This window comes from Pleurodeles waltl, chromosome 4_2, assembly GCF_031143425.1.
Source record: "Pleurodeles waltl isolate 20211129_DDA chromosome 4_2, aPleWal1.hap1.20221129, whole genome shotgun sequence".
NCBI classification, from domain to species: domain Eukaryota; kingdom Metazoa; phylum Chordata; class Amphibia; order Caudata; family Salamandridae; genus Pleurodeles; species Pleurodeles waltl.
In genome coordinates, this window is record NC_090443.1 from 373,049,644 (window position 1) to 373,075,931 (window position 26,288).

At 42.9% G+C, this 26,288-nt stretch overlaps 1 protein-coding gene across 1 annotated transcript in view; it reads right to left on the minus strand.

The window, feature by feature from the left end:
• ALG14 (ALG14 UDP-N-acetylglucosaminyltransferase subunit) overlaps positions 1-26,288 on the minus strand; it is a 208,027-nt gene that overhangs the window by 132,343 nt on the left and 49,396 nt on the right. Inside the window, exon 3 of the mRNA XM_069231486.1 lies at positions 8,721-8,843. Within this exon, the coding sequence (XP_069087587.1) occupies positions 8,721-8,843 (123 nt within the window). The remainder of the gene's footprint in view (positions 1-8,720; positions 8,844-26,288) is intronic.

The window sequence follows — 26,288 nt, forward strand, 5'->3', positions numbered from 1 at the left end:
TTCATGGAACACTGAGCAAGTAGCGAAACAACTCAGGGCCTTGCCAAGAGCTTGGAATAACAGCAGGTGCAACGAAAAGAAAGCTTATGCAAGTCTTAGGAATGTGAAGAATGCAACATAGCTGGAATAACCAAGAAAATGTTAACCATGCAGGGCATATAGCATACGGCTTTACACACAAGCCCATATACTTATAATTCCTTTAGAAGGAGAGCACACTTGCTCAGTTCAACAATTCTTAACAGGAACTGTAGATTACGTGCTTCACGGTGCTGTACGACAGACTGTCAAGTGCACACATTTGCAATTTCTGATTTTTGTTTTGTGACTGAGGCAAAGGCACAGCGCAGCGCGCAGTCTTCCCATTACCTTGGATGTTGTGATAACAGCTGCACCAGTCTCTGTAGCTGCCATGGAGTGAACCCTTGTGTCTGCAATATGTTTGGTCGACTACGTCATCTCAATCAAGGAACATGCCCTCTACTTAAAAAAAGAAAGAACAGTTTTGGCTCTGTGGGCAAGTCACTGGGTCTCGCCTACCACACAGTGCAAGCTGTCTGGTTACGAAAGGCCTATTGTGGTTCTCTAAAACTTACAGTGGGCTTAAAGCCTGCCCCCTGCTTACCATTGGTTGGCTTTATTGTCATTCTCATTTGCTTGCGTCTTATTCAATAGCTTGCTTTGTCATCTGTTGTTTCCTCTTCCCCTGGTGCATAGCTTCTTTACTATACTTTGGCTTGACTAACTTATTTTTCCACCCCTCATGTTTTCTTCTTTTCAGCTCTATACTGTGTGCATTGCTTTCCTCCCACAAACACAAGACACCCTGCATGCTGGTCTCTCTCAAGTGCTTCTCCCCTATGCACTCTGTGTTACTCTCTCTATTGTGTGTTGCTTTCTCTCTCTATTGTGTGTTGCTTTCTCTCTCTCACGTGCTTCTACCCCGTGACTCCACTCCATGTCGCTCAGCCCTTCATCTCCTACTTCGCCCTTCCTTCCATCACATAGTTTTATTTTTATTTTCTCCGCCACCCCCACTGCTGCTCCACACCTTCCCCCACCCTTCACAGGCATTTTCATTTTTTTTTTTCTTCATTTTATGAAGGCCAACCTGCTGCCAGGCGCTCTGCTACAAAAAGCACTTTCACACACACATTTTTTTTTATTATTTACTCTTGTAAGTAGCATCCACCATTTTTGATTGGTCAATAAATGGAAAAAAAATAAAGAGGCATATACTATCTGGTCATGCTGTAGGCGTGTACATATATGGTGATGCATGTGCGCACCTACAGAAAGAAGTGACCTGTAATATCATTGCTGTCATCGCAAAGCATTTGGCCGTTTGTCGATGCTGCCCAATGCACTATACCAGCGGTTCCCAACCTGTGGTCTAGGAACCCCTGGGGGTCCGCGAAACCTCCTCAGGGGGTCCGCGGCTGCTTAGAAAATTAAATATTAAAAGATTAGGTGCCCGGCTTTCTGTAAGGACTCAGTGGGGGATCCCGAATTCGAATTATGATTCAATGGCGGTCCCCAGGTTCCAGTAATAAAGTCGGGGTCCACAAAAGTCACAAGGTTGGGAACCACTGTACTATACTGTTCCACCTAGCTGGTGAATTGGTGGAAAGTGATGCTTTCAGAAGACCCTTATTTTAATTCAGAATATAGCGACAATTAGGTACACGGCACAGGTAAACACAGCTTGTATTCACAATTTAAGAGAGACACGATCTTCATTTTTAAGAAAGATGTTCTTTGTGCATAGGAGTTTTGCTGAATGCACCACTGAACATGTAAACAATGTACTATTTCACTCTGGACAACAGACTTCACAAGAGGATTTAAGCTTCACTTTTTTCTGGACTAGTCTCCTGCACTAATAGGAGGACACATTATACTACTCTATTACACAATATACATTTGCCCTTCGCCAATGCCTCAACAAAAGGACCGAAGATTGCTGCGTTCAACTGCTTTGCAAAAAAATAATAATAATAATAATAATTAATTCACTGCTGCCCCCATCAAACGCGTTTCGGCTACCTCCGTAGCTATATATGTGGTCTGGCACAGAAGAATTAGAAAACACCTCTGATTACATTAGTGAAAATGAGAGTAACACATAATGATTACTTTTTGTTATTTACAAATGAAGACGTTTCTTCCGGCAAGGCGGTGGTATTTTTGATAACAACCCTTTGAAGTAGCGAGCAACAATTTACTTTCACACTACAAAACCCAAATAAAACATCTTAATGTTTGGATTTAGACTTTAAGCATCTGGCAAATAGTTTAACACGTTTTTCAAGCACAAGCACTGCAAACATAATAAATCAGCAACCAGGCAAGACACATCTTTTCTGCAACCACTGCTGAGCCCATCAATGAAGATGAGCAATCAGGGAGTATGTGGGGCCGTGGGGAAGAGGAGTGGCATAATTGTTAAAGTCTGCAATTGTGAGGATTTACCTGAAGACGCTACTCCTGGCAGTGTAGCTGCTTGTCCCACCACAGACCCCTAAAATCATGGGCTGGGCACTGCAGCCAGCTGCATGTGCACAGAGTCCCCACTCACAATGCCCAATAAGGTGTTCTTCCTTTACTCCATTCGCTGCTGCTCTTGGTGGGATGTGAGGAAACAAAGTTATCTTCTCTAAAGCCCTGGGGTGTGGAGAATCCGCCCTCAAGGCAAAGCAATGTCCCCATCAAAGTGGAGGGCGTAGCAGCCCCAGCAACCAAACTATACAGAAACACTGGTCACACAAGCGGCAGAGAGACAACTGGAGATAAAGTACGTTTCAGCAAGTTATGGTGCTGTTGATATAAAACGGCTTAAGGGCATAATGGATGTTGGTATGGTGCACACTCAACATTTATGAATCTAAACTAATAAACAGGTATTACTGTTGTGAAGCCATGTCAATTTTTTTTATTTTACTAACCATGAAGATGTGAGTCAATCCATCGGGATTTAAGCTAGAGAAGGCCTCTTAGATATCTGTAGCTAGTGTATTACCAGTGATCAGTCTCATTAGCTGGCAAAGCATGTTTTAAAATGACTGACCAGAAACTGTCCATGCTTCTCCCTGAATATCACAACTGTCTTCTATTCCAGGTAAGCGTCCCAAGCTTTTGAAACAGTACACTGACAGCAGAATCAGAGGTGATCCCACTGCACTATTTGGGAGGATCTTACATGCGCTCCAACCCGGTGAATTAGACAGCAAACACACCTCCTCCCTATTATCTGGCACTTGGAAGATGGTGTTTTTAGCTGCATTCTGTTGCAAAGAAACGAGGAGAGCGGTGGAAGGTGGTGCTGGGCACCTACAAATGGTGGTAAGGGTTTGAGGCACCATGCCACATACTGCACCCACATCTCATCTGGTGACTGCGAACGCAGAGACTAGGACTCCTGCATGCAGAGGATGACTGTGACAATTACTTTGGACTCTCACATCAACAAAGGGATAAACATGCTTTGTAACTCAAGCAAGAGTCATGTGGTGCATGTTCAAACAGAACACAGAATGGCATGACAGCAAAGGAAGAACTAGGTAGCCTACTGTGAAAGCACAGTTTCCACCCCAACCCAGCACTGGGTCTGATGGTGGCCTGAAAGAGCTGTCCCCTTGGAGAGGTGCAGATGAAAGACAAAACTGATGGTCACCTGAAGGACTCCTTATACTCGCAGTCACAACCCTGAAAGGCAACAGCAGATGGCAACGCCACAACTGAGCATAGTATGGCAGGTCGGCACAGGTGGAAAAGGATACTGATGGCATCACTAGACAGACTGCAAAGGAAAGCAGGTGATATGGAGGTTAACATCATGGTGAACGGAAGCTGGTTGGATGTCATGTCGTCAAAGACTGCTGAAGATGGAACTGCAAAAGCAACTGAATAAAAGGACCGGTCAGGTGGAGGGATTTACGCCTAGGCCACAGGATACTACCCCAACTTCGACCAACATCTCAAACTGTCCCCCAACTTCAATTACACAATTGGTGGACAGGTTTGACAAGCTGCATAACTGTAGGAAAGTGGCTTACCCTCAAGCTGATGGGCAGTAGGGAGACCAAAAAGGGCAGAATCTGAAAGAGCCAAGAAGACTTCTTGCGAGAGGAGGTGAACCCACGTGAGGGTCAACAGTTGAAAGTTGAATAAGGCAGCACGGCTTCCCAAGAGGGCCAAACGAAACAACAATGAAGGCCCTGGCTGACTACTGCAGACGCTGCATGATGAAGCACAGCGTAAAACAGTGCTTAGATTGGAAACCAAGAGAATAAAGGTGCTGTACTAGCGCCAATTGATTCTTTTTCCCTGATCTCAGTCCAGCTACTGTTGTCAAAAGGAAACATATGTAGTGACTGAGGAAAGCCTTTGCTGGCGTACGCGTCCTGACTGGGGTGTTGTATCCTGCCAGACTGCAGGTGGCTGCGGGGAAAAGTTTTTCACAGCTCGCTCAAAGGGATCCTACCTCTCACTACTTGGAAAAATACATTTAATAAGAGGAAAAGGCGGGGAAATGTAGGCGTATTTGTCCCTTGCAAATGTCATTCTGCTCTGTGCAACCCATTTCACTCTTGTACCTCTAATGTAATAAGCTACGTTTTGTATCATTTTGTACCATTGCTGACGTGTGCCAAAATGCAGAACGATAAATGGTGGCATAGTGTGCCTTAAATGGCTGTAATGGCTTTTAAGGCTGCACACTTTGTCTTTTCCTTGCCACAATTGAGGATGCTGGATGCCATAGGTGGAAATAGTGTGAGCCACAACTGGAGAAGAGGGGGCACATACATTTAATGATGGTGCTACTGGGGATATTTGGAGTAAAAACTAGAGATGCCTTGAATCATGCTTTAGATCGCAGAAAGTTGGATACTCAATCTTGGGTTTTGTTGGTTCTCTGGGTTCCACACTGCACATCAGAGGTTATGATTGTTGCCCCTGTCCTTTCGGTGGAGAGAAGTGTTTTACGATATCTCACCTTTGTGAGTTTATGATTCTCTTCGCTTTTGACGTCATTCCATTGCATGATTCTGTTGCACTTTAGTGAATGGTTACTGGTGGTTGTTGTGACAGGTGGTTTGATATCCCCAGTCAAGCAATGTTTTAATTTAGTGTGTCTTATTAACTTACTTGTGTGAGACTTGCGTGTGATTTAACGGACGTTCATGGCTGCAGTATGTTGACTCTGACCGCTCTCGTTTCCAGTGGTGTATAGTTTTAGTGTGTCAGTCGTTTTCCTTTTTCTGCTCTTTCCACTTTGAATCTATACTACATTTCTTAGAATTTTTCACATTTTGTAGTGCTCCTGAACGCTCCATGAAATAAAACCACCTAACTAAAATCTAAATCAAGAAATGATAATAACAAGCATTGGCAAAGCCAATAGTTGACAACTATATAAGAAGTATTGGCTTTGGGAATGTGTTTTGCCATGTTGCACATCAGTGTGGCTGCTGTTCAGCATGGCCAAAAGTTAGTGGTGTGGATTGTCAGAGTTGAGTGGGGAGAGTAGAGTGTTGCAAAGTGGATTTGTTGTAGTGTCAAAGAGTGGAGTAGAGGGGAGTAGAATTCAGTGGTTCAGTGGCACAGAGTGTTGTAGAGTGGAGTGGGTTGGAGTGGACTAAGGTCGTGGGGTGGACTGGATTATAGTAGTGTGTGTGGACTGGCTTGGGGTAGAGTGGAGTGGATTGGTGTGGGGTGCATTGGAGTGGAGTAGTCTGAAATGAGGTGAGGTGTTTGGATTCAGGTAGATGTGCGTGGGGATGGGTGGTTTGCATTGGAGTGATAGGGATAGGGCAAGGGTGGGGTGGATTGAAGTGGAGTGGGGTGGGGTAGATTAGATTGGACTGGGGTGAATTGGATTGAAGTGGAGTGGATTGGAATGGATTCACTGGATTGGAGTGGGTTGATTGGGCTGGAGTGTTGTGGATTAGATTGAAGTGGGTTGGACTGGATTGCAGTGGGGTGAATTGGATGGGTTTGGAGTGCGGTGGATTGCATTGAACTGGGGTGGACTGGGGTGGGGTAGATTGGATTGGGATAGAGTGGGGTGGACTGAGGTAGAGTGTGGTGGATAAAAGTGAGTGGATTGGAGTGGGGTGATGTAGATTGGAGTTGGGTGGGTATATTGTATTGGGGTGTGCTAGGCTGCAGTGGGATGGATTGGAATCAGAGGGGTGGGACGGATTGGACTGGAGTGGGGTGTGTTGGATTGGGGTGGATTGGAGTGGTGTGGACTGGAGTGGGGTGGGATAGAGTGGAGAGAATCGGATTGTATGGGGTGGATTGGATTGGGATGGAATGGGGTGGAGTGGGTTGAAGGATTGGGGGTGGGGTGAATGGAAGTGGAGTGGATTAGAGTAAGGTGAAGTGGATTGGATTGGTGTGGGGTGCATTGGATTGGAGTGGGGTGGATCGGACTGGGGTGTTGTGGACTGGACTTGAGTGAATTGGAGTGAGGAAGATTGGATTGAGTGGGGTGGATTGGGATGGGTTGGATAGGGCTGGGCTGGAGTGGTTAGGTGTGGGTTGGATTGGGGTGGGGTGGGGTGCGGTGGATTGGACTGGGGCAGATTGTGGTGGACTGTCTTAGACTGGAGTTGGGTGCATTGGATTGGAGTGGGTTGGATTGGAGTGGAGTGGATTTGATTGGAGTCTGTGGAATCGGTTGGTGTGGGGTGGATTGATTGGAGAGGGGCGGACTAGATTGGAGTGGGGTAAACTAAGGTGGTTTGGATTGGATTGGATTAGGGTGGATTAATGTGGACTGGATTGGGGTGGATTAAAGTGGATCGTATTGGAGTGGGATGGATTGGGGAAGTGAGGGTGGACTGGAGTGAGGTGGATTGGGTAGCAGTGGACTTGACTGAAGTGGGGTGGATTGGGTTGGATTGGACTGGGGAAGGTTGGGGTTGGGTTGGACTGGGCTGGGGGGATTGGAGTGGGGCGGGTTGGATTGGAGTGCAATGGATTGAATTGGACTGGAGGGGGTGGATTGGACTGTAGTGGGTTGGATTGTATTAGGGTGATGTGTATTGGATGTGTGTGGGGTGGACCAGATTGTACTGGGGTGGACTGGAGTGGATTGGAATGGAGGGGGGTGCATTGGAATGGGGTAAGGTGGATTGGAGTGGGGCGTACTGGAGTGGGGCAGATTGTTGTGGATTGGAGTGAGTTGTTTGGGACTGGAGTGGGACAGGTTGGAGCCGGACAGATTGTTTTGGATTGGAGTGGGGCAGATTGGAATTGACTGAAGTGGCAAAGGTTGTTTTGGATTGAGGTGGGGCAGAATGTTTTGGATTAGAGTGAGGCAGATTGTTTTGGAATGGGGAAGACTGGAGTGAGAAAGATTGTTTTAGATTGGAGTGAGGCAGGCTTGAGTGGGGCCATTTGTTTTTTTAGATTGGATTGGGGCACATTGTGTTAGGGTGGACTGCAGTGGGGGGATTGGGTTGGTGTGGGGTAGACTGGATAAAAGTGGGGTGGACTGAAGTGGGGTGAATTGGTATTGAGTGGGGTGGACTGGATTGGGCTGTGGTGGATTGGATTTAATTTGGGTGTGGTGGATTGGATTTGAGTGGGGCAGATCAAAGAGAAACAGATTGTTTTGGATTGAGTGGGACAGATTGAAGTGGGGGGGACTGGAGTTGGGCAGAGTGTTTTGTATTAAATGAGGCAGATTTGAGTGAGGCGGATTGGAGTGGGGCAGACTGTTTTGTAATGGACTAGGGAAGATTGCTTTGGATTGCAGTGGGGAAGAATATTTTGGACAGGAGTGGGGCAGAATGGAGTGGTGTTGATAGGAGTGCGGCATACTGTTTTGGATTGGAGTGGGGAATATTGTTTGGGATTCGAGTACGGCAGATTAGAGTGGGGCAGATTGTTTTGGAATGGAGTGGGGCAGATTCGATTAGGGTGGGTTGGGACAACTGGAATGGGGTTGGATTGGATTGGGGTGAGTGGTTTGGATTGGAGTGGGGAGGATTAGGGTGTAGTGCACGGTTATGTGTTAAAGCATTATTTTAGAAATGACATATAATAAAGAAACTATGTTGCTTTGCAATATTTAAAATAAGATATTCATCACATTTTGAGGACAGTGCCCACGACCAACAACACAAGAAAACATGAGTGCAGAGTGAGAAAAGACGACTTGGCAAAATAAAAGAAAGCTAGCTATAAAAAAATAAAACTTTGCAATTGTGTTTGTCCTGCTGAACACATTTTTGCCATTCACAATCCTTCTGTTTTAAGGGCACTAGAAGTGAAAAGAACAAAACAGTACCTCAATCACTTCAGGAGGAGCGGACGGGCACTAATTAAGTTAAATCAATCATTGCTTGGTCCCTGTCCACACATAGGAATGGAAATGATGCTTGACCTGCTGTGACGAATTTAGACACTGTAAAGATGAGTTCCACACAAACCAACAAATGGTAAGCGACAGGTGGGCTCCAAGCCCTCTACTGTACACAACAGTGTTGCAAGTGAGACGCATGCGCTAGCGCATGCAGTCTCAAGCTTAACCCTTTGAAGGCAAATCAACTTCGATTGACAAACAGCATAATATAAAAAAAACAGGATTAGTAATTAGAATGATCACTCTGCACAGAAATCTCAAGCAGGCTAAGCACTGTTCTTATTTACAGTGAAAATCACACTGTAAACTCTTTCAAATCATATGACATATATAACGTACATACCACATCCGGCCTCAGGTTAAAAGTTAGCAGAAGGGAGTAGAACATTGCGTGCAGGGTAGTCAGCACAGAGGAGCTCCATGACTGAAGAACCTCGCGACTCCTCGGAATACGATGAATAGAATACTGTAAGACACACAAAAAAGCACATTGTTATAACAAATTGGCTTCAAAATGGCCACCAAACACTCAAGGTCAATGATTGCCCCAATAAGCCACTCTGTAACCCTTTGGCAATAGGGCTTTTCCATATATTTTTTTTAATTTTCACAACTTCATAGTGGGGTATTTCTGAATATGACAACATCAACACCAGGAAATGCACCATGAAGTGACAGAAAAGTGGCAAGATAACTAAACAAAAGCAGAGGTCCAGCAGCCATAATACACTATAGCCTGAGATATAGTCCTTTAATTCATGATGTGCCTATGTAAAAAGACAAGCATGTCTCTCAATCAGAGTGAAAGATGATTCTCAACACTAGAAGTGCAACCAAATGCAATATACATCTATATTATCCAGTGGCAATTGCCACTAGGTAGGTCATACATGTCAATAGACCCGATGCAGGAGAGACTCCCATTTTTTAAAACCAAAACAAAAATGGCTCTATTTTAGTTGTTCCCTGACTGAAATTGCTTCTGCTTCAAAGGAAGTCAGTGGGAAGAATTCATCCTTCCGATTATTTTTCCAAACTCTCCCACATTCATCTTCTGAAATGTTTGCATGTACGGTAGTAACAGTTAGAATTGTGTTTCCATAGGAAACGTATTTCTGTGTTGCTAACAAGTTTAGTGCCATCTGACAAATCTCCACGAAGATTTGCAAAACAGGGATCTTTTTTGGCTAGTTTTTGCATGGAAAGTTTCAGGGTGATCCGTCAAGCGAGGGCCAAGAAAAACGGGGGACCTGAAAAGAAAAATCCCCAGGCATTTTTCATAGACCTCTTTAGACAGCACTACCACAGAAACTGCTCACTGGAATTACACCAAATTTGCATGAAGGTAGATCTTGGTTCGCAGATTGTGCTTTTTTTGTGATTTGGTTTTAAGGTCTAAAAATATTTGTATATATGGATGGTTGGGTTTGAGGGACTCTCACGAGAGTCCCTCAAACCCAGTTTTAAAAAACAGAGTGTTCTGATTGGCCCAGGGAACTTTTTTCCCTGGTGCCAATTCACTGTCATTGAAGTCAGACTCCTGTGGGAGCAAGCACTCTGACTGGCTGAAGCAAAATGAAAAAAAGGTTGGTAGCAGCCATTAGCCCTCTCCTCTTTTTTCAAAATAATTTTTGCCCAAGGAGATAGAGAGACAGGGCCTGATAAGATTCAGGAAGGGGGGCGCACAGCCCCCTTTCCATTAAGAATATGGCCCAAGTGGATGAGGTCCCCGGGGCCTATCAGAGCTTGGGGTGGGGGGGCACGCGGCATCCACCCCTATAATTAAAATATGACCCATGGGGAAGAGAGGCCTCAGGGCCTGTATGGGCTTGGGAAGGGTAGCCATGACCCCTCCCTCCCCACATACTAACTATAACTTGCTACCCCGCCATACACTGCATATGACCTTATACATTCCATCACATGTCCTATGAATTAATTTATGACATCACTGATGACTTCTCAAATGACATCATCGATGACATCATCCAAGCTTCTTTTGTAGACATTACTCTGTAAATGAGTATGGTATTAGAGGCCTGAAAATAAGTATAAAATAGCTCATAATAATATTAAGCCCCTTTAATGCCATCACATGTACAACTCCCTTAGGTGAAGTAATCTTGTGTAATGTGCAACACTGACCCTAACAGCTCACATTAACATTTAACCACAGATAGACAGTTAACCCCTACTATACACTGTGTTCAATCTGTATACAACTGTTCAGAGAAAACAAAATTCCTCCATATACTCAACTTCAGTTACATAACTAATGCCCTACTACGGACAGCCATTATCTGTATTAAACCCCTCACAGCGTCTGAACCTACAGTGAGCAATGAAGTGAATAGGAGTAGAAAAGTGGGTAATGTAAATAGTGTTTACTCTATGGAGAGAGTTTACTCTGTACCATACTGTTTACAGACAGTTAAACTAACATGAGAAATACTCCACAGAGTATGAAACGAAAAATATAACTTCCCCAGTAATCATCTGTTTGTGGCATGTTGTGCTGTAGATTCACATGCTGTGCATAATCCTATCATCTAATGTTGGGCTCAGATGTGTGAAAGTTGTTTTTCTTCAAAGAAAGTCTTTCGAGTCACAAGGCAGTGTGACCTGTCCTCTTTCTGGTAATGCGCATGGTCATCGACTCCAATGTTAGACTATTGTCTTCTGCTACCTGGTCGGGGGGGGTGTGCTCTTCTGCTTCTGTTCAACACAGTCATGCTGCATTTTCTCTGTTCATTCCTGCTCTCCATCTGTATTGTTGTCGATCTCAGTCCTCTTTCTTTCACTTCTGCTCGGTTTGACAATTCCATTTTCTTTTAGGTGACTCTCATAGACCGTGTGGGCCTTTGCCCTTCATAGTGTTACATCGATCCTTAGGCGTTCCCCCACACCAGCTCATCTCAACCCCCGGGGACCCCATCCCCGGGACCTTTCAATTTTAGGAAAGGGGTGGTGCCCAGCCCCCTACTCCCTGAGCCGATTACAGCCCAAGGAACCCCATTCCAAGGGGCCTGACATATCATTAAAGGGGAGTGGGGTGCATTGCACCACTGTCCGAGCCAATCACTGCCCAGTGGCTCCCATCCCTTGAGGTCCACATTAAAATTAAAAGGGAGGGAGGCACGTGGCCCTCCTCCGCGAGCAACTTATGGACCCAGTGGACTCCATATCAGTCAGGGAAACTAAGACTGCTCCCGCCCGTCGAGAGCAGTGAAAAAAAAAAAACACCTGCTCCTGCTGGTTGGTAGCAATGCAGTCTTCCAATGTAGCCTGAGTGGGTGCATGCGGGAAGCCGGCAGAGTCACATCGGGCCCTGAGGCACCACCTGCTACTTCCGGTGGCCACCAGAAGACTTTTCTGGGAAATTGTATTATTTGTTTAAAAGTGTTTTTTTACTGCTACCCTTGCCTGTTTACTGTAGACTCTCTGTATTTCAGGCAGCTTGGACTTTTAAAGTGGTGTTTGTTAGCCGTGACTGTGTGAAATTTCCCATCTAGTTTGTGGCACAAGACTGCATAAAAGCCACCCCTTCCCCTCTTTTCTAAGTAAAAAGGCTACATACATCTTGCAGAGTGTGTTTAGGAGACTGCTTAACCTGTTTCTGTGATTTAAATTGTGTTTAGAAACTGTCTGCATCCCCCGTTTTTTGCCTTAAAAAAAGCCACATTTCCGAGTGCGCAACAAGCAGTATTTCAGTGTTTTTTTTATTAAACAATCTCTCCCTTACCTAGAAAGTAGACTCTGCTAGCTTGAAAGTGTGGATTCAGCCTGTCTGTATCCAAGGAGATTCTGAATAGAGCAGCAGCTGCCTCCTCCCTTCCCACAGGGACTGGGATTCAGTTACTGGTTGTTGCATATGGTGTTGTGATAGGTTTTTGGGGGCTGGTTTTTCTATTGGTTTAGCGATTAGAGTTGGGCTTGTGAATGGTAGTAGGTCTGAGATTCTGATTGGTTCCTGGTTCTAGGGTTGGGCTTGTGATTGGTTGTCAGAATTAGGGGTATGATTGGTGACTAGGGCTGGGTCTCCCATTGGTTATTTGAATTAGGTTTACAAATCTGATTGGTTAGGGCTAGGACTAGGTTTCTATTGGCCAGTAGGGTTATTTAAGCCTACAGCTCAGGGTGTCTCAGCCCGGGCGTCGTGGCTGAGAGGACAAGGGAAGTTGCCTGTTTGAGCCTGTTCGGGACAGGTAGGGCCTAGGGCCAGACATGCTGCCCTATTTCCCCGTTTATTAGAAAGGAACTTAGGGCCAGATGTATCAAAGTGTTTTACCGATTCTGTGTCTATGGGAAAATGTGCTCGTACATATGGCCCTTACTCCCTACACGTCCATCAACATGCAAACACATTATCTGCAAAGACATCCAACTCCTGCTTCACAAACTGACCTCATACAGATTGCAATGTCCCATCATCCAACACGATACCCCTTATACAACACACATACACATATCCACCACAACTACAACAGTCAAACATCTTCATTCTCACAGCAAACACTACTCTGTCCACTCCCACTAACACAACCTGCCATCACCCACACAACACAAAAACACATTATACATTACTTTCAGCCTTCCAGATACACACTACCTGTTCATACAAACCAACAACACTATCCTCTATTTGCTCCACACAGACCACCTTACATCATGACAATTCCCAAACCCACCCTTCCAACACACCATCTACAAACGCCCTTCCCCTCTCTCCACCAATTACGCTCAACCATACAATCCTCACACTCCACTCTACCACACATATTACTTCTTCCAGTCATCGCAACTAACACAAACTCCCCTGACACACTTCCATCCCCTCTTACACACCCGATACAATTATCTCCAAAACACATCAACACCCCCTGTAATACTCTAATTACACTCACCAGCACTAACTCACATACAAATCCCTCACCAAAAACAACGACATCATTATCACCGCTTACTATTCCACAAAAACAATTCAGACCACACACATCAGCACATCAAAACAACACAAACTTTCATTATACTTATCGTCACACCCACTCCCACCCTCATGACTACACAAAGAATACAAATCCTGTCCAATCTTTACCCTTACATTCTCACTCTTCACAAACACCTACCACAAGCACCCGAACCCAGCAACTTTCATTCACCTGCCTCTCCTCCACTGCACAATTTAGAGCCTTACATCATGATCCACATGCTCCTCCACCACCCCTAACCCATACTCCATCCACACTAAACAGATGCAAACAAAATAAACAACATGTCACTCTTAACAACTTCGCATTCCCTTGTCTATTACATAACAAGGCTACCCTACAAAAACAGTATACTCTTCATGTCGCTCTCAGCCACCAAGTCCACCACCCACACACACACAGACCCAACAAAATGCCACCTACACCTGCTGGAAGAGGAACACTATATTGAAAAACAAGGCAATTGTGACCCTCAGTTATCACAACTAACAACACACCTGCTACAAGCGCTAATTATACTACTTACCCTTCTACTAACCAAAACACCACCACCATTAACACACTTTTTCTAATCTGCCAGCTCATAAATGCTTGGTCACTCTCAAAAAACAAGCACTACATCTACTACCTGCTCACAGACACACAACCTGACTTACTATTCATAACATAATCATGGTTGGGAGATGGCCTGGCCCCAGTGTTGCACAAAGCCCTTCCTCCAGACTATCAAACCATCACACAAAACCGTATAGGCAAGAGAGGAGGTGGACTAGCTATTATATTCAAACAGGCAATAAATCTCAGTAAAACAGACAACATTTCCATACAAGGTTGTGAAGCCTTCCCCACCAGATGCCACCCTACTCCAACTTCCTCCTGTAACTTTCTCCTCCTTTACAGACCTCCACTTAACAACTCAACATTTGCAGATGCTTTTCTAGACACAGTCTCAAACCTTCTTACATTATACTCAAACCTATGCAATCTTGGGGACCTAAACATTTGGTTTGGCAAACCGAATATGCCCCACCCAAAAGCTATCACCACTGGCCTAGTCGCATTGAACCTACATCAGATTGTACACAATCCCACACACATCACTGGACACATCCTAGATGCCATTTTTGCTAAGCCAGAACTAGTTACCGTTCATAACATCACACCAATTACATGGTCAGACCACCATTTGATAACTTTCTGACATAAAACTCCACAAATCAAAACATCCCACAACTACTTACATACGTGCACCTATCGACCTTGGAGCAAACTCAATTGTGATGACTTAGAAACACAACTAACAGCCAAAACAGATCTAGATGCAACTAATTCCGTTCCAAACTTTATGAGTGGCTACAGGAAGCTTTTGATATCCCAATACTACTCAGAACAACTAAACACTACAAAAGAAAACCAACACCTTGGAGAAACATAGAACTTAAAAAGATAAAGCAACAAATCAGAAAGTTGCAGCGGACCGGGCTCAAAACAAACAACAGTCAAGACAAACTCCAGCTACACAAACTTAACAGAATATACAAATCATCAATCAAAAGCTAAAAAAAAGTTTACTCAGACAGAATTCAAAATGCTAAATCTGCAACCAAAGAATTTTATAAAATTCTCAATGAATTTCAAAAACCTACATGCATGGAAGGAAGTAATCCCACTACTCAAGATTTCAAAAACAAACTGGCAACTCATTACACAACCAAGGCAAACACATTGGACTCCTATTTAAAACAGAAGAAAACCATCAGCGTCAACCCCTTTCCTAAAATACCCTCTAATAATAAACCAACCCAGCCTCTACAGTCCTTCAAACAAATATCCCAAGGTGAATTTATGGATTTGGTCAAAGCAAGCAGACCTTCCAGTTGCCCTTCTAACCCTTGCCCACCACACATCTTCAAGGACATCCTTTTATCTACTTCTGCTGCCACACCTGTAAGAAGAATCATCCACAACTCTTTAACTACAGGAACTTTTCCTGTAGACCTGAAAAAGGCATACATACGACCGTTATTAAAGAAAACAAACCTAGACCCGCAAGACCCCAACAACTACAGACCAATCACAAATGGACCTTTCCTGGGCAAACTGAGAGAAAGAGCAGCATTCGCCCAGATGTCACAATTCACTAAAGACAATTCTATACTTTCAGACTTCCAAACTGGATTCCACCCAGGAAGAGGCACTGAATCGGCACTCGTGGCAATCTGGGATGATCTTAAAAGCACAGTCGACTGCAATGGAGTTCCTGCACTACTTCTCTTGGATCTCTCGGCTGCCTTTGTTACAGTTGATCATGACACCCTAATTCAAAGACTCCACAAAGCCGGCATAGAAGGGACTGCTCTCGACTGGATTACATCCTACCTTAAAAAAAGAACTAGTATCATCTATTTGTCCGCCTTCTCGCCCAAACCCTACCTCACAAAAGCAGGGGTCCCCCAAGGATCAATCATCTCACCTTTGCTTTTCAACATCTACATAATATCATTACCAGAACTGATCAATGATTTTCAGCTCACGTGCTACAACTATGCAGATGACACACAAATGCTACTTAAATTAGAATGCCCCAAAAACATTGAAAACTCAGAAATCTTCAGTTGCCTCAGAGCCGTTGATCACTGGATGACTTGAAGCCACCTCAAACTAAATGCCTCCAAAACAGAAATACTCATATGTGGTGAATGGAAAAATTATGAGCCACTGTGCACCTGGCCTAATGAGCTCGGACCACCACCTCAATTATCAAAGGAAGTTAAAAACCTTGGAATCACCATGGACTCCAAGTTAACAATGAATGCCCACTGGACAAATTAGAACGAACAAGCTTCATCACCTTGAAGACTCCACAACGCATCTTCCCCCACCTCGCATTTCCACACAAGGTGCAAGCTATTATCTATCTTGTACTATCCAAACTGGATTATGCCAATGGCCTCTACCATGGTTCATCTCTATCTAATATGAAAAAACTACAACGTATTCAGAACTCCGCAGCCAGGCTACTATTACATGTAAAGCCACAAGCCCACATCTCCCTTGCCTCGAGAGCACTACACTGGTTACCTGTTGCCAGAAGATGCATCTTCAAGCTGCTTTGTATTACCCACAAAGCTATATATGGAACAGGGCTGCTTTTTATCAGAAACAAAATAACCAAATACATTCAACAAAGAAACCACCGCTCAAGATTGACACCCCACCTTAGAACACCACCATACAAGATAAAGACTATAGGTGGTACATACATCTCCGTTCAAGCAGCCAAACTATGGAATTCATTACCCCCCAACTATAAGAGCCACAGAAAACTATCTTGTCTTCAGAAAACTACTCAAGAGTTGGCTCTTTCCTTCATAACCACCATATTCAAACAATTATGGACTGCATATGCCTATGTTGTATGTTGATAAATATTCTTTATCTGATTATTTGTATATTCTAGTCATATATAGTTCTTTAGAAAATAAGAATTGCTATGTCATAACAAGAAACTACTCACATACTCTTGAAACCTGTTTAACTAATGTATATTTACTCATAATTTACATATGTATGAATATATATATATGTTATTCTATGCTTAACATGTTCATGTCATTGCATAACTCCTAGATAAACTGTTATACTAGATACCTATAAATCCCTGCTCTCATTTTATATCACACTTTGTCTACCCATCACCCTATGTCATGTCTCAATCAATCTATCCCCCAGTCCCTCTCTGACTCATCCCAAATCCATTCTACTACTTTCATCTCCTAAATAACCCTACCTAAGCTCTTCCCTCCTCTTCCACATCTAACTCACCCAAACCTCACTTTACTACCATGATCTCCCAAACAACCCTACTAAATTCTCCCTCATTTATATTAACCTGCTACTATGATCTCCCTAACCCTTTCTACAGACTCTTCCCTCCTCCACCCCCCCTTTACTCATCCCAAGCCTAAATCCTATTACCATAAACTCCAAATTAACACTTCTGGATTCTTCCCTCCTCCACCCCTCCATTACTCCAGTCAATCCAACTAACAAACTCACATATCCGCTGCTCAAATTAACTTATAATAATACGAAACCTGTAAACATATTTCCCTATACGAATCCACAACGAATTCCTTTTGGGTTCCAGAGTAGCACGCTACTCGCCGAAAAGCACTTTGACCCCTTGTCAGGGGTAGTAAGCGCTATATAAATACTATTACAATATAATACAATACATTAGGCCGCAGGGGTGGGCTCCCCAGGGCTGTAAAGGCTTGGGGACGGGGGCTGCGTGCCCACCTCTTTTAAAAATAATACATCCCCAGGGCATATACTGGGTCGGGGAGGGGGGAAGTGCACTCCCTGCCAATAAAAAATAGAAAGTGGCCCCAGGGATGGGCTCCCTGGAATCTGTAAAGGCAGAGGAGGCACTCACTTCCCAATAATTATAAACAATGTGTCTTTGGTGGGCACCAGGACACAAAAATGAATAATATATGAGCGGCAGAAGCCCTCATTTATTAATCACTGCTTGTTGAAGGGTCGCCACAAAAGGCACTGAGCTTAGTAGTGATGACAAGGCGATGCACAGCAGAGGGTCAGATGCCCGTTGGGGGAGGATGCAGGGCCTGGCCACCCTGCCCCATGTAGGTGGCTGTCACACCACCATACACCAACGACCGAGCGCGACATGAGGTTTGCTTTATGTATGATAATATAACATTACTTTATGTTAAAAAGCCCTAGAAATTCACTGAAAAAAAACAAATGTTAAAGCAACTTTGTAGTTAGGAATTGTAATTATATCTTACTTTGTATTAAAAAGATAACTTTACAAATTTACTGAAAAAAACAATGGTTTAAGTAATGTTATAGTAAGGTGAAAATGTTGGTGACAACATAATGTCAAACTCTTTTAAAAAAAAAAAAAAAACACTAAAACTCATAAGTGATAGTTACCTGAAGTAACAATAACTCATGCCCTAAGGTAACTATAACTTGTGCCCTTGCCATTTACTATAAATTACCCCACATATTACAGTTAAAGCATTATGTTGTCAAAGAAATTGTCACCCAACTATAATGGCACTTTTAACTTTGTATTTTTCAGTTAATTTCAAGAGCTTTTTTTTTTTGTAAACTAATATTTTAAGACTATATGTGAAGGCAACGTCCCCCCGAGCGCATGGTCTTTGGTAGTGCGCGGTGGGAAGCTGGCCAAAAGGCCCAGCCTGTGGTCAGGCCCTTCAACAAACCCTCCATAGGCTACCAAGCCCCTGCACGACAGGGGGGTTGGTCGCAGAGACTGCCCTGCAGCTAGACCCTGGTACCAATCCCCTGCGGGCAGCTAACACTCCACTGTCCACAGCCATGTGTCTCGTGAGTTTGGCTGCAGGGCCTGGCCTGCAAGAAGCCAAACTCATGCCACGCACAGCCTTCTGGCATGCCCAGCATGCGGTTGGTCTTGCATGTCCTGGCAGCTCTTAGGCAGGCGTACTGACTTTATCAGAGAGTCACAACACCAAAATATAAAGAGTGAGCCTATTTGCTTTACTAAGGGGTTAGCATATGAATATGTATAAAGCAGATATATCATCTTTCTCCAAAGATCACCAATATTTTAATCTAATGTATATTTCAGTAATTCATACAATGTAATGCGTATTAATATTAATGAAAATGTTTAATAAAGTTTTAATTAAAAAATATCTCTGTGACGATTTCTTTTAATATAGATACTTACATTTGTGGGAGAAAAATGTTAAAATAAGTAGTCAACAGATTTTTTTTTTTTTAACTAAAACCAACATGCTGCTGAGTCTTTGGACATTTTCCAAGCCCAGAAAACGTAATCATAAAAACAATCACAAGAGGGCCTTGCACTCCAGTGGAAGAACACAGACCTTCAGCTAGGACTGCTTGAAAAGAATCATGTTTTCCTAGGCCTATGGATTTAATGGCCCAGGAGACTTACTGTTTTTAAATGTTGCACAGGGCTAATAGACTCCCTGCAGCTTCCAACAAATTTAAAAAAGGGTTGGTGCTTCTCCTACTATTCTAGAGGCACCACCAAGCTTGTACAGATACAAATAAAAAAAAGGGCCCTCACAGGGCATTATAGTGTGCTTCTTCAAAAAGTAGTGAATTATAAATTATTGGCTCCTGATGCTCATTTATTATTCACTTTTCATGAAAAAAACTGTCAAATTGTACATCAGATAATATATGTTTGCACATTCAATATATATCTACACCTTCGGTCTCAATGTTCTCGCCACTATGTTTCACTTATCAAATTAGTTGAAACATGTTCTCGCAATTTTGTTGCAATGCCACTTTGGGATATTATTGACATTGGAGTAAAGTATCACTCTTGTTTAATGTATCCCCACTACTTAGCCGTTTTTGGTGGTTGCATATGTTTATAGCTCAGTTTCAGAAGGTTAATAAGGAAGAACCCCTTGGTGTTTGTAAAACATGTTTACTGTCCAAGGAACTTGTCTCTGTCAGACATTCACCTCCTCGATTTTCAACTCTTCCAAAAAACTACAAGCACACTTATTATTTCACGGTGTTAGTTTAAACTTCAGGTGTAGTACAAATAAAAATGATTTGTATTCTAGACTCCTGAGTTTTCATTGTAGCAGCAACAAAGGATTTACATGAGGTAATTTTTCAATGTAAAAGCAAAAAAAAAACACATTAAAATGACACTTGTCTTAAATATGACTTCAATATTTGCAAGAATACCCACTGTATTTTTCAGAGAAGCAGGGAATGAACTACACTTGAGAAAAACATATATTGTTTTAGGTTGAGCGCATAGGCGCTTTGACCGGTTATAAGTATTGTGGGCTTTTAACCACGCCCACCTCATGCCCATCACTTTCACTCGTTCGTAGCTTGCCTTTTAAAAATCACTTGATGTCATTTGTCCCACCTTGAGGCTGTTTTTGTCACGCCTTGCAGCTTGCCCGTTTTAAATGGATTATTGGATGAGTGCCAATATACTTCAGTGTGGGCAAACTATTTCTTTTCTCTCTCACCTTCGTGCTGCATGGCAGCCATGGCACTCACATTGTGGCAGGCACAACAGCCTGAACTGGATTGGCGGTATAAGAGCTCTGGTCATATTGTCACAGTTACCTAATCAGAGTAATTTCTTGTGGCTCTACCCTTAAAACACTTGAAATTGGTGAATGCTTTACTAAAACAGAAATCCTCAAAGCGAAGGAAGAGCCAATACTACAATATTCACTGCAAGCGGGAAACTCATCCCATAATGCTTTGCAAGCATTCTTTTTCAAAACATTTGCGCTCATAACTCAGCCTATGGTGGTCCTAGGACAATGGGAACACCATCAAAACATTCACAACAATGAGCTCTTTCTGTCTATGTCATCTTTGGGTCTCCACACTAACTTAGTGGGGGCCCCAAAATAATAACCCCTCCCACCACTCAATATCTATTTAACCTTCCTCATGACTGAAACTTTTGTTTTACAGCTGAGAATAAGTTGCGTTTTAAGGGCCTTCTTTGCAATTTCATTGTTATACTGCTGTTAGCTCTGAATATATGCAATGTTCTATGACCACTAGGGGTTAAATATGTGGTTGCACTGCATTACTTTGTTATTTTTTGTGCGGTTATGCTCTACAGGGGCTAGCTATTATATGTTGTTCTCTAGGGGCTGTTCTAAGCATTGCAGTCAACATACTATAATATTTGCGAAACGAAAACTCGCCCCATAATGCTTTGCATGGCATTACTTTTACAAAACATTTTTGATCATAATTCAGCCTGTGGTGGTCCTAGGACAATGGGACCACTACCAAAATGCTCTTTCTACATCATCTCCGGGCACCATTCAGTTTCCTTTAAGCTTTCTCGTGGCTACAACTTTTGTTTTACAGCTGGGAGAAGTTTTGTTTTAAAGGTCTTGTTTGTAATATCATTGCAGTAGGCCTGCTAGCCCTAAAAAAATGCCCTCTCAAGGCTAAAGATGTGGTTGCACTGCATTACATGTGCTTGTATTTTACATGGGGTTATCCGCCTCTTGGGGCTAACAATATGGTTACCTGACCAAGTCTTACAACTGATATTTTTGTTATGGTGCTCTCTAGGGGCTTTTTTGAGCATTAGAGTCTAATGCCAAAAGTGTACTCCTGATAAAGGTTTATATGATAATTGTATATGTTTTAATAATCTCTCTTTATTGCAGTTATGACCATAATTCAGGACAATTTAACATCCTTACTACACTATGACTGTTTGAACACTCTTCATATGTTTGGGTGACCCATCTAGTTTATTTCTTTCTTTACTCCTCAGTGGCTGCCTTGTGTCTTTATGGGGGGAATTGTGTTACCAGCCACCAACTCTGATGATGGGGTGGTATAAGTAGTCTTATATTGGAATTAGCATAGCAGGTTTAAATTAGGGTGCTAAATGGTAGCATTTTCATTTTTGGCTATAGCTAAAGGAAGAAAGTAAATGGAAGTGCTGTACTTATATAAAGGGCCACTGGATTTATATGGCAGGAAAAGCCCAAATTATGATGCAGGGTTGACCTATTTATGTGGCAAGAAAACTCCAGTTGTGAATTTACAATGCCAATAGCCCTAACTCAAGCAAATGCGAGACCTATTGAATTGTAAACGCTTGTTTAATTCGTAGTTGAGTGCATGCAGGATTACATTGTCATTGGGACTTCTCGAGATCATAGCGAAGCAACATTCAAATTGTAATGTAATTTCATTAGATATCGCTCACTACCAGACGAGGCGTTGAAGCGGTTTTCCACGTGCAGCACGCTGCATATGAAGAAACTATAAAGTTTTTTTTTTTTTTTATCGCTACAACGGCATGGCTGTGAAATGATACTCTGGGCAGACAGCCATGCCAGCGAATGTAGCAGCAATAGTAACATGAAAATAAACTAGAAAGGTACTGGATAAGAAGTAACTTGGGAAACAACAAATATGCTAACCATTAAATATAAAAATGCAAGCTTGATGGAAAAATTATCTACCGAAAAAGATCGCGCACCAAAGAAAGACAATGGTTTGTTCACGTAGAGCGCCATCTAGAGGAGAACGAATTTGGAATGAACTACTTGTAGAATTTGCACTGATGCTACATACAATTTTATTTTTAGAAAAATATTCTCTTTTGGGGGTCTATTTCACCTATTAGATTCAGTCAATACCCTATGCCAAAGGTCTTGTAATCATTCTCAGCTCATAACTGGTAACAGGTGTCCAAAACAAGACTGAAATGTGTTTGTGAAACAGGTCAATGAACATTTTTTACATTTTCATGCTTTTATTTTTTTGTTTAAGATTTGCCGAATATAGCGCGAATGCGCTTTCAAAAACCCTGACAATGCTTCAGCATCCTAAACAGCCTATTCTACTCCTGTGGCCCTTGACCTGCGCTATTGCACTCAAGGTTTTGGAGAGGTCACTCAGCTCTCCAACCAGTCGATGAGAAAGATGTGAACCATAAGCACTGAAGCTTTCGTCCAAAAACGAACACAAGCGTAGTCATTCTCCGTGGCCATTGTTCTGCTCAAGGACAGGGAAACCAATGCGGTGTTTAATGTCCAAGATGGTCTTAATTAGTTAAAGATTCACTGCCAGTTTCACGGAGGAGTTTAGCTGCAACAGAGGAAATTCAGAGTGCCCAAGGCTGCCGTGAAGCAGTAAAAGGCCTAACTCTGGAACCACAGTCGAAATGAATCAGTTGTTCATTTAGGGATCAACAAGGACTGACGTTTTAGTATAGATGAACTGGACCTAGCAACTAGAATTTTGGGTTGCATTTAGTCCGTGCTTAATTTGTAAAAAAAAAAAATTAAGTGCTGGGGCCCAAGGAATTGCTCACTGGTCCACTGCAGCTAGCACAACCCATGTCTCTTCTTCACTACAGGTTCAAGTTTTATCATTTTTTTAAAGCTACATTAAATACTTTATTCCTGAACGTTGCTTATAAATACACGCACAGAACAACCGTGCAGTGATTTCTGATGAATATGTGCCGATGTTTTCCAATTTCTCAGAACCTGCACTTATTTGAAAACACCAGCACAAATTAAGCGCTGCATTTAGTCCGATTTTTTTTTTGTACCGCGAACTAGGCCCCAAACATGAATAAGAGAAAATTCAGGTGACTCCCCCTCATGAGGATCACAGAGAAGCGATCCTGGAAACCCACTATTTAACGTCAGTGCAATGACGAACCAGTGAGGGATTTGAGCCAGTCTTGATCTGGATGTTTTAAAACGTAGCAGATGCTGGATCTGCCTGAGCAGATCCCAGTTTGACCACAATTGACACGTCTTCTCTGAAACAGCAAAAGAGGGAACAGTCAAGAACAGAAACGGTCACCTCGAGGAAAACCTTGGCAGGAGCATCTATATTTTCAGCAAGGATGTCAGGCATCTGCCTCACACAGGTGTGATGATAAAGAAGTCGCATGCGGAATCTGAAGCTCATAAACTTACAGATGTGTCTTGAACAATGAGGCCCCAGCTCACGGTCCATGGCAGAGGTGTAACTATCAATACATCACTGTTCTCGTTAAAGGTGAAGGACCAAGCCAATCCCTTCCAGAAGTTTTCCTAACACACTGATCATGGGATTGGCTGGAGTGAGGAGCTTCTGTACATGAACTCAACGCTTCGTTGAGTTCGGTGTTCATTTTGGCATGCCCTGCCTTTAACATGTGACGGGCTAGGAGAGGCCACCATTTTCAGAAGTGCATCTGGCACCTGCTGTTCACCACATTTTGACTGTCAGTAGGTGGAGAAGAAGCTGCCACCTTGCACCTAGCTTGGCTCTCAATTGAGCCCCTTTGCACAGTGCTTCCTCTAGTCCATCAGTCCCGCTATGACTGGTTCCTCAGCCTTTATCTCTCCCAATTGAGCTGTAGTAAGGTATAAGGCTACAAACTTACTGCGAGATCGGGTCCTCTAACCAAAACAGGAAGGATCCGCCAAAGGTAGATTAAATACGTTTATTTCATTGAGCCCCAGCCATCCAACACCGCCAACCGTCGTTCTCCCCAACGCATACGCCTCTCCACGGAGACCGCACAAGGTATTCACACTCGGCATCTCCGTGGAGACCGCCTGCACACGGAAACGGCAATACACCACACATCTCCCCCTTTAGAATTAACAAACAATAACATTAGAAACTGTGTTATGTACATATAAAATCCTTATGCACAATAAGTAAGAGGATGCAATATTATCCTTGGAAAACACAGAGTAAACAATCCTATCATAACCATAGTACAAATACATTCAATTTAAGACATAGGGCCTGATTACAACTTTGGAGGAGGTGTTAATCCGTCCCAAAAGTGACGTTAAAGTGACAGATATACCACCAGCCGTATTACGAGTTCCATAGGATATAATGGACTCGTAATATGGCTGGTGGTATATCCGTCACTTTACCGTCACTTTTGGGACGGATTAACACCTCCTCCAAAGTTGTAATCAGGCCCAGAGTCTTTGAGATGCTCAGGAGGGACTTTCCTCCGACTACTTCTCCTCATCCCATCACATCTAGTCATTCCATCAGAGCTGTCATTTTGTGATCTTGACCAAAATCCTCCTCTGTTATTATCTTCCATACTCGATTCCGGTTGAACCACCTCCTTAATCCGAACCACTCGGTTCATGTTCCAAATTCTCTCATCAGAAGTTTTTAAATAGTTTGATAACCACATAGGGTCTTGTGAACTTTGATCCTTTTACACACCCTGTAGGTGCCCTTATCTTCACTATAACACCCATAGATATGTTCACATTTGAAACTTTTTTCCTTGCATCAAATTCTTGCTTTCTCTTCTCTAAGAGTCTTAGTTCTCTATCTCGCCAATCTGAATTGTCCAAATTGAAACCATTTTTCCTCCACTCTATCCAACCGGGACACAACTTGGTATTAGGTAACCTTTTCTTGAACAGTACAAAAGGAGATTTTCCAGTGGTAGCATGCGGAGAAAACCGATAAGTTGTGATCCTCTTCAACAACTCCGCCCACCAATTCAAAGTGTTCGCCTTTGCCAGTTGGATATTTTCTTTGAGAAATTTATTAAATCTCTCTACTGCACCATTTGTCTCGGGATGATATATTGCTGACCTCTTGTGCTTGATACCGCACTCACTAGTACATTTCTCAAAAATCGTAGAACAAAATTGTGGACCATTGTCTGATAATAAAGATTTAGGAAAACCTTCTTTCCTAAAAATGTCTTCCAAAAAACTTATCACACTGGAAGAGGAGACATCACCTACATTTTTGACCTCTACCCACCTGGAATATAAGTCAATTAACACAATCAGATATGGGGTAAAATGTTCACCTGATAATGGGCCAACAATGTCTATAGCGACTTCATCCCAGGGTTTGCATGGCAACTTCCTACAACACATCGGTACATTGTGAGTTTTTAATATTTTATCGCTCAGTGAACATTGAATACACTCTCTGACCCCCTCGTTCCACCTGCAAATCCATTCCTGGCCACCAGAAATTCTCCCTAACATTTTCTTTAGTTTTAACAATTCCTAGATGGCCTTCATGTGCTTGGTTCATGATCTTAACCCTTAACACTTCAGGTGGGACTAATCTTGTGCCTCTCAACAGCATCCCATTATCCACTGCTAATTAATTTTTTATCAAATTCCATACTCTATTCAGTGATCTAAATCTTCAATTTTCTAATGCTTTGCACACCTCACTCTGCAAAAATCAAAATGTCATCCTGATAACACTTCACACCACCTACATTTCCCAAAATCTTGCGCATAATTCGTTGGAACACAGAGGCTGCTGATACGAGTCCAAAAGGCATCCTCTTAAATTTAAAGGCACCAAAAGGTGTAAAAAATGCTGTCAACTCTTGT